At 46.0% G+C, this 14,471-nt stretch overlaps 1 protein-coding gene across 1 annotated transcript in view; it reads left to right on the top strand.

Annotated features, from left to right (window-relative positions):
• Positions 1-14,471, top strand: part of LOC144682449 (relaxin receptor 1-like) — a 241,886-nt gene that overhangs the window by 75,141 nt on the left and 152,274 nt on the right. Inside the window, exons 3-4 of the mRNA XM_078544852.1 lie at positions 9,760-9,837; positions 12,164-12,269. Of these exons, the coding sequence (XP_078400978.1) occupies positions 9,760-9,837; positions 12,164-12,269 (184 nt within the window). The remainder of the gene's footprint in view (positions 1-9,759; positions 9,838-12,163; positions 12,270-14,471) is intronic.

Genomic DNA, 14,471 nt, shown 5'->3' with positions numbered 1-14,471 from the left:
CTTTCTGACCCCCCCCCCCCCACTTTTCTCTTATTCATTTTTATTTATTTATTTTCCCTCTTATTTTCATTATTTTTTTTTAAGTTTATTTCCATTTTATTCATTGTTTTATCCCCAGCTTTTAGCCTTTCCGATTTTTTTCCCCACCACTGTCCCCTCCCCCCACCCCACCCCCACTAGGACCATCTGTCAGTTTCCAGAGTGCTTACCCTGGTCCTGACATTTTCACATTCTGCTTTCCACTCTTAATGTCACCATTAGCACCTCCTTTAGCCAGCACCATCACTATTAACAACCCTTTGACCTTTTGTTTATGACATCTTTCGCAATCTCTCCTTTGCCTCCACCTATCTCTGGCTTCTATCCAGCTTCACCTGTTCCACCCACCTTAAACAGTATATACTTCACCAGTATATACTCCCCTTCTGCTCTGAAGAAGTCATACGGATGTGAAATGTTAACTCTGTCTTTCTCTCCAAAGATGCTGTCAGGCCTGCTGAGTTTTTCCAGCATTTTTTGTTTTTGTTTTAGATTTCCAGCATCTGCAGTATTTTGCCTTTATCTTGTATGTTAGCTTTTTTGGATTCATGCACAAGGACTGCCAAATCCCTCTGTGCTGCAGCCTTCTACAGTCTTTCTCCATTTAAATAATATTCAGCTCCTCTATTCTTCCTGCCAAAGTGTATAACCTCACATTTTCCCACAATATACTCCCACATTTTACCCCATCTGCCAAGTTTTTGCCCACTGACTTAACCTGTCTGTATCCCTCTGTAGACTCCTTGTGTCATCCTCACTACTTGCATACCCACCTATTTTTGTGTCATCTGCAAACTTGGCGATAGTACATTCACTTCCCTCATCTTAGTCATTAATATATATTTGTAAATAATTGAGGCCTCAGTACTCATCCCTGTGGCGCTCCACTAGTTACAGGTTGCCATCCCGAAAATGCCCCTCTTATCCCAACTCTCTGTCTTCTATAAGTTAGCCAATCCTCTATCCATGCTAATATACTACCCCCAACACCACGGGCTCTTATCTTATTAAGTAGCCTTATGTGTGGTACCTTATCAAATGCCTTTTGGAAATCCAAATATATTACATCTATTGGCCCCCCTTTATCTATCTGCTTGTTACCTCTTCAAAGAATTCTAATACACTTGTTATGATATTTCCAACATCAAATAAAAATAAAATAAAATAAAACTTTTCAAATTTCATTTACGACATGGCCCTACTCATGTGACATTTTTAACATCTTTATTTTTTATTTTGAAAACTGTTCACCTCCCTAAGGCAGCTCTGTGCCTCAGGGAGATTTTCAAGCGCACACTCACGCGCATGCGCAAAGTTCGCGCTCGCCCTCCTCCCCCGCCCGCACAGGCAACACTGAGCGTTGCTGCTCGCGGTTCACGCTGGGCGGGCCTTAATTGGCTCGCCAGCGTGAAATTGTAGACCAACCCCAATCACGGGCAGCAGTCGGCTTCCCGACCGCCCCGGCCAAGCCTGCCCCACAAGGGCAAAATTCTGCCCAAAAGCAGGAGAGGGAGCACTCATATTTGCATTGAGAGAGGGATGATGTGGTGCAGGATCCTCACAAGGATGTTCGCCGCTAACCTCACCGTCACCGCAGCCCTGATCCAAATCCTCATCGGTCAGTGCGATGGCAAACTCCTCAAAGTGAGTGAGGGGCCTAATGTGGACCACTCCACTCCCGGTCTTGGACCTATCCCTGCTGATGTGAGCCAGCTTCACCTGCATGAAAACAGCTGGAGAGAGTGTGTACAGGACGCATGGCACTGCATGGAATTTTTGCGTGGTGGACAGGATGAGAACATGAGCTCCAGAGGATATGAGCCTGATGGAGATTTGAGGGTGTGTGTGAGAGTTAGTGGTGTTGTCCCTTGAGGTATGAGATCCCTGTGGATGTTTGATGGATTTGTAAGTGTGTGAGTTGAGAGTGATGAGAAGGGTGACTTACCCTGGCGGAACGAATGAGACCATTCATCCTGTAGTGGCACTGGGTGGCCTTCCTCTTTTGCAGGGCATTGGCGCTGACCATCACTGCCACCACCTCATGCTGGGTTGGTGATGCAGCTGCCCATCCTGTGGCCAGAGCTGGGGTAGAGGACATCACGGTGGGCCTCCATGGTGTTCAAAAGGCACTCAAGGGACGCGTCACTGAAGCAGGGGGCTACAGTCTTTTTGCCTTTTGGGGCCATCCTGTCCTGGTTGTCCTGGGCTGGAAGCATTGAGGTGAGTGCGCGACTGCACTTTAAATGTCGCGCCCAGCGTGATGAAGCAGCGAGGTGATGGCATGGCGAGCAAATGAGGGCCCACCCGCTGTGGAAACGGTGTGCTTCCTGGGAATGCATAATTAATGCGGTGGGTTTGGGATGATACAGCAGGAAAAGCCACCATTGCGGCTGACGGGTAAAACGTCGTTTTACCTACCGCACTTAGAGCAAATCTGGGACAATTCAGCCTATTATCTCCATAATTTTAGATTAATTTCTAAATGCTATTGAAGAATTAGCTTCTACTGGGACTCAGAATTGACTCCATAAAGGGAATGGTAGCTTCCATACTGCATCATCAGAGGTGATTCTCTGTGTATTGTAAACTGGAAAACATAATGGGCCAGACTAACCATGGAGTGACAATGACCATCACATTGCCACAACAATACTTTTTACTTACCTTAGTCTGGAGCTACACATCCCTCGCCCAGACTTCCAAACCAGGCCTGGTGGCAAATGTGCAGCGTAGTTGCGTATGGAGTGCAGGGTCGATGGGGCAGGTGAAGCCATGTTCCCTTGGCCCGGCACTAGCTGCCATAAATCAGATAAGATTAAGTTTGAGAAGCCATAGGGAAGGGGGATAGGGGGCTGGGGGTTGGGGGGGTGTAGGCGGTGGGGAAAGATGGAGTTGGGAGGCTAGTTTGGGGGGCAGGGTGGAGGGTGGTTTAGAGGTTAGACAGGGTTGGGTGTCGGGAGGTAGTCAGGGGATGGGGGGGTTGGTCGGGGTGCAGGAAGGTAGTCAGGGGGTTGGAAGGGTAGAAGGGAATGGGAAGAGTAGTCAGAAAGTGGGGAGGGTAGTTGAGGGGGTGGGAGAGTAAGTCGGGGAGTTGGGAGGGAAGTTGGGTGTTCGGGAGGATAGTCAGGGGGTGGGGAGGGTAGTCGGAGGCTGGGGGTAATCGGGGGCAGGTGGGTCAGTACCATAGTTACCCAGGAGATAGAAATGGTTTTAATCCTTCTAACTTTTCCTGGGTAACCATTCTGCTAAGAGATTCGGAACCATGTGAAGTCTGTGATTTAAATCAGCATATTGGATAGTTCCAGGTGCAGGGTAATTGCCGATCAGAGTTTAAACCTCCCGGGCCATTCACACGCAATCCTTGCATGGGGACTTCTGGGGGAACCCCAGTGCATCTTCCAGGGTACGACCTTACAAGAAACGGAACTTCTTATTTTACCATGTGCAAATGAACATTAATTTAAAGCATCGTCGTTGTATGCCAGTCAAAATGGTTTTCTGAAATATTTACAAGTGAATTATGTATTGAAAAAAAACTAAGTGTATTTTACCATATCATAGCTGGTGTATTTTTGATTGCAATTCAGCACTGAAACATTTTTGAAGTCTTCCCATGTATTCTGACACAATGGGCGGAATTCTCCCATCCCGCCCGCAGTGGGTTTTGTGATGGGTGGGAGTAGAGAATCCAGCGGGAGGCAAAAAATCGGATTTCCGCCATCACAAAAACAGTTTGCAATTCTCCCAATGGCGTTTTCATGGCGGTTCAGTTATCCCGCCGACTAGTGGCGCAAATTCCATTTGCGTTCATTAGCATATCATGAATGCTCATTAAAACAACTGCCCACCAGAATCTTGTCAGGCCTTCCAACCTTGCGTCACACCAGCAGGAAATTACGTTGGTGTCAAACCCATTTGAAAAGGGGTGGCTTGCACTAGGCGGACCTCAGTTCACTGGTAACTTCGAGGTGAGTAGAACATACCTGCGATAGCGCTGCATTGATCTTGTTATGATGAACGCCGCTCTGCTGGGGCTGTAGAGTTGGACTGCTCCTTCTCTTTGCTTTCATTGTCCTGAGGAGCACCACTGTGCTGTGGCACTCATGCAGGCCTCCACTTTCAGAGATTAGCACTTCAGCCAGGAGTGGGCTGTGAGGCAAGGGTCAGGCTGACAAACACAAGGGGGGGCAACGGGGAGGGATGGCTGTGGAATGGCAGCCAGGGGGAAGGGCGAACATGAGGGGGGCATTTCTGGGGTCTTCCTCTAACCTCTTGTTGCCGCCGGAGTGAGCAGGAGTCTGCTTAGAAACGAGGAAGACCTCCTTGCGATGAAAGTCACTTAAAGCCAATAGCTTCATCAGCACTGTTAAAGGGCTTCTCGGAACTCAGTGGCTATACACCACAGCTGCTGCATCTCAAGAGTAACACAAGAGTTACAGGAATGTAGAATTTGGGAATGCAGGCAATACTGAAGGAGGCACAGCTGTATCATATATGGCATTCCATCAATGAAGGCCTGAGACGTGTTCACCAGATTTGATGCTCCTAATGGGTCAAAGGGCATTCACTTATTGACCATTAGCAACTGATTGTCATTAATATGCCACGTCAGAGATTGGAACACAGAGCTAGGTTGAGTCAATCATCTCAATTAAAATTTAGCATCCCACACAGGGATCAAGATGTTACATATCTTCAATGCCATCTTGGTCACTTCGATGTGTGTTAGTTTCTCAAGGACAAGGCGACATCAGCCACCATGCAAGTAGGGCAGGAAAATCTATGGACCCTTACAGTCTCCAAACGTGTCATCTTCCGAGCTTCGCTTTCTTGCCCCTTGAATCATTAATGTCTTCAATGTTTCCCTTCAGAGAGAAGGCAAAAGCAGATATGGATCCAGGACTCAATGCTGTCTTTGTCAGGGTCCTAATGCAATGGAGGAGGTGAAGGAGGGAGAGGTGACTCTGCACGCAGCTCCAGCAGGAGGGACATCGTCAAGTGGAGCTACAGCATGAACAGGAGGGTCAGGAGGAGAGACCCAGACAACAGGGGCAACTCGCCAGACCTAGGGTTTATCATCCAAGAGTATCCTACTTACAAATGAGTGAGAGGCAATGCCGTGCACGTCTGCGCTTGTCCCAAGATCTGGTACATCACATATACCACATTCTTTATGAAGACTTGACGCCACATGGAGTTCGAGAGTATCCCCTTCCAGTGGCTTTGAAGATGTCCATTGTACTCAATGTCTTGGCCTCTGATTCTTTCCAAGGATTAGCAGGGGACCTGTGCAGCATCTCTCAGTCCGCAACACATCAATGCATAAAGGAGGTAATAGATGCCCTTTACAGGAAGGCCCATCATTATATCAGGTTTGCACTGGATGAAGATAGCCAGGCTGTGAGATTCACCAGCTTCGCCATCTCCTCAGGCTTCTCTAGAGTGCAGGTGCAATAGACTGCACCCATGTGGCTATACGGACTCCATGGCAGCAGCCCCTAATGTATATAAACTACAAGGGCTATCGTTCCATCAATGTACAGCTGGTATGTGATCACCAGAAGCACATACTGCACGTTTGTGCATGGTACCCTGGGAGTTGCCATGACTCTTACATCCTGAGTCACTTCCAGGCACCTGAGATTTTTGAGGGGCCATTACGACTGCAAGGATGGCTGCTTGGGGATAAGGAGTACCCACTGAAGGACTGGCTGCTGACACCAGTGCATCGCCCTCAGAATCGTTCCGAGGAGAGGTACAGTGCTGCTCACAGCTCCACATGCTCCTTATAGAGCAGACCATAGGGCTTCTGAAGATGCATTTCAGATGCTTGGACTGCTCAGGTGGCTCACTTCAATACACTCCCAATAGGGTTTCCCGCATCATCACAGTGTGTTTTGCCCCTCACAATCTGGCAATGCAAAGAGGTGAACCCCTGCCAGAGAATGAACTGGAGGAGGATGAGAGCTCATCAGAGGATGAAGATCCGGAGGCCCAGGAACCTCAGGAGGCTGCTGAGGGTCAGTATGAGTGCGATCACGCCATGGAGGAAGGAAGATGTAGGAGACGTGCCCGTGATACATTAATTGCTGACAGGCTCCAGGAAGAATAAAGTTAAATGAGGGAATATGGCCACATCTCTCCTAGCCCTCAATGCCATTTACTTTCACCTTGGGATGTCCAGCCACTTGCAGCAAGAATGAGTCCCACATCCACATTTGCGCGTTCTAGTCTCATGAATGGCCAGGCCATGGTCTTTGTTTTGGTCGGTGGTGCCCTGTGAGTGAGCTCACTTGGGGAACTGAGAGTCTACTTAGGAACAAGAGCAATGTGAGAGAAGGCTAGAAGCCTTCGCCGCCATCTAATGATGCAGACACTGCTGTGACTGAGATGTGGACATGCCCAGGGATCTCCTCCTCCCGTCCATGCCTGAGGAGTCACACATGCCACTAAAATATCAATGCTGATGAGCTGCCTCACTCAATGGTGTTCTTTGAGGAAGAAGGGTGAGAAACGCTTACATCACACATTTCCAATAAAGATTTAAACACATCTCCCTGACATCACACAAGGGTGCAGATACTAGTTCAACTGAGGTTGACATCACAGGAATGTGAATCTCACAGTGGGACACTATCACTGAGTGGGAGGAAGGCTAAACCTCAAAATAAGAGGATTCCAAAGTACAAAATTTCAACTCCTTCAGTTGACAGGAACATTCACATAACCATCAAATGTATTCACAAAAGTGCAATTTATTTACATGTATAGCACACCAGTGACTCAAATGTGACATCAATTTTTCTTAACTTTCTTAACTCTATCACTACACCTGGGTGCAGCCCCGACATCGGCAGCAGAGGTGGAGGCAGCCTGCTGACTGCTACATCCTGATGTCTGTGATGACTTTGATGAACCTCCTCTGGTGGCCCGAGGCCTGGAGGGCCCCAGCCTGTTAAGGTCACATGCTCAGGGGGTAGAAGCGCCCTCGGCAGCCTGAGAAACTGGAATGGATGGGGTCACAGGCAGAGGGGGCGGTGAGCGACTGCACACCCTTGGATTGTCCTGAGAGGAGGCCCCCAGGGTGTCCGGCAGACGTTCATCCTCCCTTCCAACTGCTGGAGACCTGGACTGTCTCTGTCTCCGACTGCGGGGACGTATCAGTGAGGTGTTCCCCAGAAAGTGAGCCGAAGCCTAACATACAGCTGTGCCCCACCGACATGTGTGTCTCTGAGCTGGTGGAGGGTGCGTGTGAGCGCCGTGATGGTTCTTCTGGAGCTTCCTCCACGGATGAGGTCTGGGGGCTCGTGCTGGTGGTGCTGGAATGGCTTGGGTGCCTCAATGTGCTTGTGCCTAGAAAATAGAAAAGAGAGCTTCAGTTAATAAGCATGAGCTATATAAGGCCGCATGTGACTCACTGTGAATGTTTGGATTTCACGAGGTGATAGATCCATACACAGTTGTTGGACAGGCCTGACATGATAATAGTTGATTATGGTTGTGGGCTCCAGTATTAAATATTATACGGTACTCTGTACTAGATAAGGCATCACCTGACCTGGGGGCTGAAGGTCAGATAGTACATATTGGAGCCTGTCTTGATAGAGTACAGAGACTGCAGATATGTGTTCATGTTAGGAAAATGTGTTATCAATAAACAAAAACAAAAGTAGCTGGAAAAACTCAGCAAGTCTGACAGCATCTGTGGAGTGGAAGGCAGAGTTAACGGTTCAAGTCCGTATGACTCTTCATCAGAACTGGGTTATCAATAAAGTTAGCTCAGCTACAATGTCGGCGGTCTGTGTGCATCATTGAAACCCAAAAACAACACAAGGCTGATCTCCCCTTCTCCACAGGGGCGATTCCTGCCCTCCCCAGCCAACTCAGCTGCAGCCTCCTCAAACTCACTGAGGGCGATGTCGGTTATCCCTCCCCCGGTCTGCGATCACTCCAGCCTGTTGTGCACCAGCTTGGCCCGTATGAAGAAGAAAGAAAATCATGTGATGAGAAGGGACGGTGCAGAGGTTGGGTGAGATGCATGTTCCCTGTGTGGGGTGAGCCCTCCCCAGAGGAGCTAGAGGATGGAGTGAGTAACATGATAGATGGGATGGTGATGAATTGAAAGTCTCAGTGAGAGAATGAGTGTTGATATGTCCCCCCCGCTAATGACTGTTTGAGATCCCTGAAGAGAATAGCTGTTTGAGTGTGTGATACTTTGACGAGAATTTGATATTGGAAGGTGTTCCAGGATGACTTACCCTGGCGGACCGGATAAGATCATTCATCCTCTTCCTGCACTGGGTGACACTTTGGGCGTGGGTGCAGCCGCATTGACTTGCTCTGCGACAGCCTTGCAGTCTGGAGAGGTAAGGCTGCTGTGCTTCCTGCAGCTATCCATGGGGTAGAGCACGTGCCATTGTTCCTGCACCCCTCTGACCAAGGCCTGGAGGGTGAAGCAGGGTGCAGACTTCGTGCTAAGGCTCTTGGCCTTTTTCTAATGAGTTGCGGACATCTCTGGAGAGAGTAAGATTGTATATTGGACTGGCGTTTGAATATGGCACCTGGATCTTCGAACCCACCAGCTGATGGCAGGAAGACGAATCAGCTCCTGACCCGCCAGGTAGTTTGGAGCAAAACATGCCTCTACATAATTAATGAGGCTCCAAGTGCAGAATCGGGCGTGAGTTGCCACCATTATGGGCAGCGGGCTGGGCGCTGCCAGAACTGCCCATCATCGCACTTTAGTTTCATTTTGGGGGAATTTCACCCAATATTTTGCAGCGAACAAATTAATGTTATTTTAAAACATTGTCATTTTATGCTATGCAAAATGATTGCACGTGAATCAGATAAGGAAAACCTTTACCATATTATAGCTGATGTGTTGGTGTATTTTAGATTGCAAATCTGCACTGAAATATTTTTGAATTTTTCCTTTGTATTCTCAAATGTACGATATTCATTCCCCTCGACATTGTCTATACATCGGTGGGGCTGAGCTCTACAGATCTGACCAGACCATGTACTTTTCATTGTTGAGCCTCACTTATAACACTAGAGACCAAGGGACACAAAATATGGGCAATATGCCTGTGGTTTTCCAATACCCATTAGTGGGGTGGAAAGCAGAAAGAATATGAAGGTGCTAAAGTCACCAGTTTAATTTATTCTTCTGGTACACTCACTGGGACATTCAAACTGAATGCTTACATCCAGATATTTACAGTAACAACAGCCCCAAACTAGGGTAAGTGGAAGGAGTGCATGGATTTATAATGGTATATATCGATGTAAAGCAAAATTATAGTAGAGCAGCGATTTATAGTGTATGCTTACATTGGAACTTTTTACCTTCCATGATTCTAAAGGGTTGAGAAAATCAACATTGAGAAATTCCTTTGAAATTCACTTATAAAGCATCGTAACTTTAAATTGTATTTTGAATGACCCTAATAGTTTTGATGCTTCTTACCTTGTCTGGTTCATTATTATGTATGTATTTAAGCAAAATATTTTTTGAATATATGTTTTAAGGTTACTTATCACTAATTACCATTTCGGTCCTCTGGTCCCAACTCTCATCTTACTTCTGAGGTAATCAAATGTTGCTTCTTTTTATTTTAATTTTAACTTTAATCTTGCGATAACAAGGTGCTATGTCAGCTTCAAATACTTTTTTGTGCCTAAAATTTATTGAAATGTGCTCTGCTATCCTTTTAGATGATTATACTGGCTTGTCAGATATTTTTGAAACGTTCTTTCCTGCAATTCAAAATGAAAACATAACTGAAGATTGCTGTAAGTGATTTCGTCTTGAACATCCGTTTTTTTCAAAAAATGTGTTTATCTGTTCCTTGGGTTCTGTTTTAAACCTGATAAAATTAGAATCTTATTTCAGACATTAAAGGATTAAAATTTTACCAACACATTAAAATGCCAGAAGTCAGCGAGATGGAATTTCCATTTACCAGTTCTACCTTTCTTTAACTCCATCCCTGGGGATGGGATCATTTAAGTATTCAGGCAGGCACCCACATTTGTAACGATGTAACAGAGATGTTTCACCCACTGAAGAAACGCAATTGCAGTGTGACATTCTGCCACTCCGAGAGGGAGTAGAAGAGGCTATTTGGACTGAAGAGAAGGTAAAAAGTAAATTAAGTTGAGTGGTGATATTTCATTGCATTATGCAGAGGGATCGATTGCTATTTGTCTTTATACATTGGGGCTACCTTCAAGCTGACATGAATCTCACTGAGCCTATAGAGGGCACTTCAGGTGAAATTCCCAGAGTAGCTTGACAACAAGGTAATGTGGCAAGAATCCTATCTGAGGATAAATTTGGTAAGCACTTTCCTAAGTCTGATTTATGTTTATAGAACCCTTCCATTGAACTCCATGTATCCTCAATTTAATTAAGAAAGGAATGGCAGGATGTCTACACACTATTTCAAGGGAATTACTAATTAATTAATCTATGGAATTCATTGCCACAGAAGGCTGTGGAAGCCAGGTCATTGAGTGTATTTAAGACCAAGATAAATAGGTTCTTGATTAGTAAGGGGATCAAAGGTTACGGGGAGAAGGCGGGAGAATGGGGTTGAGAAACTTATCAGCTATGATTGAATGGCAGAGCAGACTCGATGGGCCGAATGGCCTAATTTCTGCTCCTATGTCTTATGGAATCTTTTTTCTCTCAATGGCCACTGGGTTTCTGTTATATTTTGTTAAATCATTCTACTCAAACCACTTATAAGCACACCTTACTCTTTACTATCAGTTAGGAATTAACATGGTATGGGGAGGGATTACTGTTGCAAAGAGTTACCCTTTTCAGATGTTTTGCAGATGTCTGAAAGTAAGGTTTTGTTGTGCATCGATTTTAATAGAATTTGGTGAGGTTAAGAAGTCCAATTTTAGTTTTAAATTTAGTGCAGGCAAGTTTCAGGTGTCCAATTCCATCAGGGAGTTGGCATACTGTGTAAGCCCACTGTCCGCCTGATGGAATCCATTCAATGCCCAACTACTTTTCATGGTCAAGCCTTATTTCCATATTGTCAGCAAGGTGCTGCTGCATTTTGTGCAATTCATGCATCAGAGGTGGATGAAAATCCAGTGCCTCCATCATGAAGCCCGTTGATAAAAGAACGAAGGGAAGGCAATTTTGGTGACTGGCTGAGAATTGTTAGGCATCATAATTTGATTTTTGTTGAGGGGTTGAAAGAGCATTAATGCTCCTTCTGACCCCTTGGAAAATCACTTTTAAACCTTAAATTTTGTTTATGAGCATCCTGCAACAAATTAGGCAGTTTTAACATCTGGTATCCATAAGTGGTGTGTGCGCGATGCACTCTTTGCCATTGGTATGTCAAAATTGTTACAAGTAGCACAGGGCTCCAATTTAGCAACAACAACACGGCATCTTTAATGCAGTACAACATCTCAAGGAATCGCACAGGGGGGTAATGAGCCAAAAATTGACACTGAACCAAAGAAGGAGATTTGTGGATAGGTGACTAAAAACTTGGCTAAAGAGGTAAGTTTTAAAAAAGGTCTTCAGGGAAGAGGGAGAGATAGAAAGGTTAACAAAGGCAATTCCACAGTTTAAGGCTGAGACAGCTGAAGGCACTATTGCTAATAGTGGGAGAAAATGAAATGGGAAATACACAAGAGGCCAGAATTGGAGAATGAAGAGTTCATGGAAGGCTGGAGGCTCGAGTAGGTTAAGGACGGGGGGAGGCTATGAATGAAATTGAACACGAAAGGGAGAATTTTAAAATTAAATAAAGCTTCTGCCTGTTTTAAGTGGGAGCTGGCTGTACATTTCAAGATCCTCGTGAAAACCGAGTTAGGTCAGCCTCAAGAATCACCTCAAGGCAAGGCAGTTGGTGGGTGTATTTTTTAAAATTGTTGAATACCCTGAATATATAAGGGCAGAAGGGAGACAAAAATAATCCCTAGTAAGTTTTGGTTGAATAGGACCACACTGAATATCTAAACCCTAGTCAGCCTGGTCCTTTTGTGTCTTAATCTTAATATGCAAAAAATAAATCATAGCAGTTGTACAAAAGTTATTAAGAATTCTTTTGCATATTATCAGATGTGATATATACTTGTTTTACAGCACTTCAGGACTACCCACAGAAGTGTGATTGCCGGGAAACAGAATTGGAATGTGTAGATGTGAACCTACGCTATGTACCGCAGGTTTCAGCAAACGTGACCTTGCTGTAAGAAAATCCATTATTTCCATTAATTCCGTTGTTTAAGTTTATCTTTTAATATCAATGGAAAATTCTTCATATACATTACAACCCTTAAAATGTGGAATTTCTGTCTATAAAATATTAAAAACCTTCCACTTGCCTGGATGAGTGCAGTTCCAACAAAACTTAAGAAGCTTGACACCATCCAGGACAAAGCAGCCCGATTGATTCCCACCCCAACCACCATCTTCAACATTCACTCCCTCCACCACCGACACATAGTGGCAGCAGTGTGTACCATCTACAAGATGCACTGCAGAAACTCACTAGAACTAGGGGACACATTTTAAAATAAGGGGTCTCCCATTTAAGATGGAGATGAGCAGAATTTTTTCCTCTCAGAGGGTCACGAGTCTTTGGAACTTTTTTCCCCAGAGAGTGGCAGAAGTTTGTCCATTGGATATTTTTAAGGCAGAGGTAGAAAGATTCTCGGCTAACAAGGGAACCAAAGGTTATTGGGAGTAGCTGGGAATGTGGAGTTGAGGCCACAATCAGATCATGATCTTATTGAAAGGCACAGCAAACCCGAGGGACCTAATGGCCTATCCCTGCTCCTAATTCATATGTATGTATGTTCACCTAGAATGACAAGGGCAGCAGATGCATGGGCATCATCTGCAAGTCCCCCTCCTAGCCACACACCATCCTGACTTGGAACTCTTATCGCTGTTCCTTCACTGTCGCTGGGTCAAAATCCCTCCCTCACAGCACTGTGGTGTACCTATGCCATGTGGACTACAGTGGCACAAGAAAGTGGCTCACCATCACCTTCCCAAGGGCAATTAGGGATGGGCAAAAAATGTTCGCCGAGCTAGCAATGCCCATATCCTGAGCCATAAGTTAATTGGCATAGGGTAAATAAGATTAGCAAGTTAAATGCGAGGGTTAAAGTTTGTTGTGAAAAATGGGTTTCAATTCATGGACACCAGCACCAGTGCTGGAGAAAGTGGGGACTGTACCATTGGGTCGGTCTTCAGCTCAACCGTGCTGGGATGAGTGTTCTGGCTGGTAGTGGAGAGGGTTTAACCTAAATATTATGGCAGTGGGGAGGGATCACGTGAGAGGAGATGTGGCAAATTAAAGAGAAAAGTCAAGGCAATAGAGTAGGGCAGTGATATGGGTAATGATAACCAGGGTGTGGCATGAAGGGACAAACTACAAATTTAAGAACATACCTGCAGGTAAGGACTGAGTTTGCAAGTATGGTAAAAAGACAGAATCAAAGACTCTGGATGTGATTTCTCCCTCATTGCACTAACGGTAGGGGTGGGCGTGAAAAATGGCGTTTTACCCGCTAGCCGCATTGGCGGGTTTTCGCACTGCATCGTCCGCTTCCCACCATATTAATTATGCACACACGGGTAACACACCAAGTTGCTGCCCGCTCCACCATGAGCTCATTCTTTCCTCATTCCAGGCACCATATTTAAACGGCACCCCTGCACAGCTATTTCAACGTCCGCAGCCCAGGACTGCCACAGATGAGGGAGATTGCCCGAAAAGGGAAGATGACAGCTACGCCATAATTCAGTGATGTATCCCTTTGGACGCTTGCTGGATGCAGTCAAGGCCCACCGCAATGTCCTCTACCACCGTGATGACTGGAGGAGGTTCACCAAACTCACCACTCCGGCTTGAGAGGTAGTGGCATCGGTGGTCAGTGCCAACATAGCACAGAAGAGGTCAGCCACCCAGTTCAGAAAGAGGATAAATGATCTCATCCGTGCTGCTAGGATAAGTCAATCATTCCATCACTCTCAGCTCACACACTCAAACCCATCACACACTCATGAGGATTTCACATGCTGCGAGCTCAAGGGGCATCACCACTCACTCTCTCACAAGTACTTTCACAGCTCCATTTGGGCTCATATCCTCTGCAGTTCACATCCTCATCTCGTCCATGGCTGCACTCACCACCCCACACATCCTTATCATCTGCCCTGGCATGTGTCCTGCTCACGCTCGCCATCTGTCTTTATGCAGGACAAACTTGCATAACAATCAAAGGAGAGAGGTCTCAGACCAGGGGTGGAGTGGCCGAAATCAAGGTCCTCACTCCCTATGAGAACTGAGCCATCGAGTTGGCCGGAGTGGACATGCCTGCAGTGACAGTGAGGTGGGCATCACTCACACTCAGGCAACCATAGTGAATCACAGAATTAC

Source organism: Cetorhinus maximus, chromosome 7 (assembly GCF_964194155.1).
Source record: "Cetorhinus maximus chromosome 7, sCetMax3.hap1.1, whole genome shotgun sequence".
In the NCBI taxonomy this organism is placed as follows: domain Eukaryota; kingdom Metazoa; phylum Chordata; class Chondrichthyes; order Lamniformes; family Cetorhinidae; genus Cetorhinus; species Cetorhinus maximus.
This window is presented reverse-complemented; position numbering and strand designations above follow the sequence as displayed.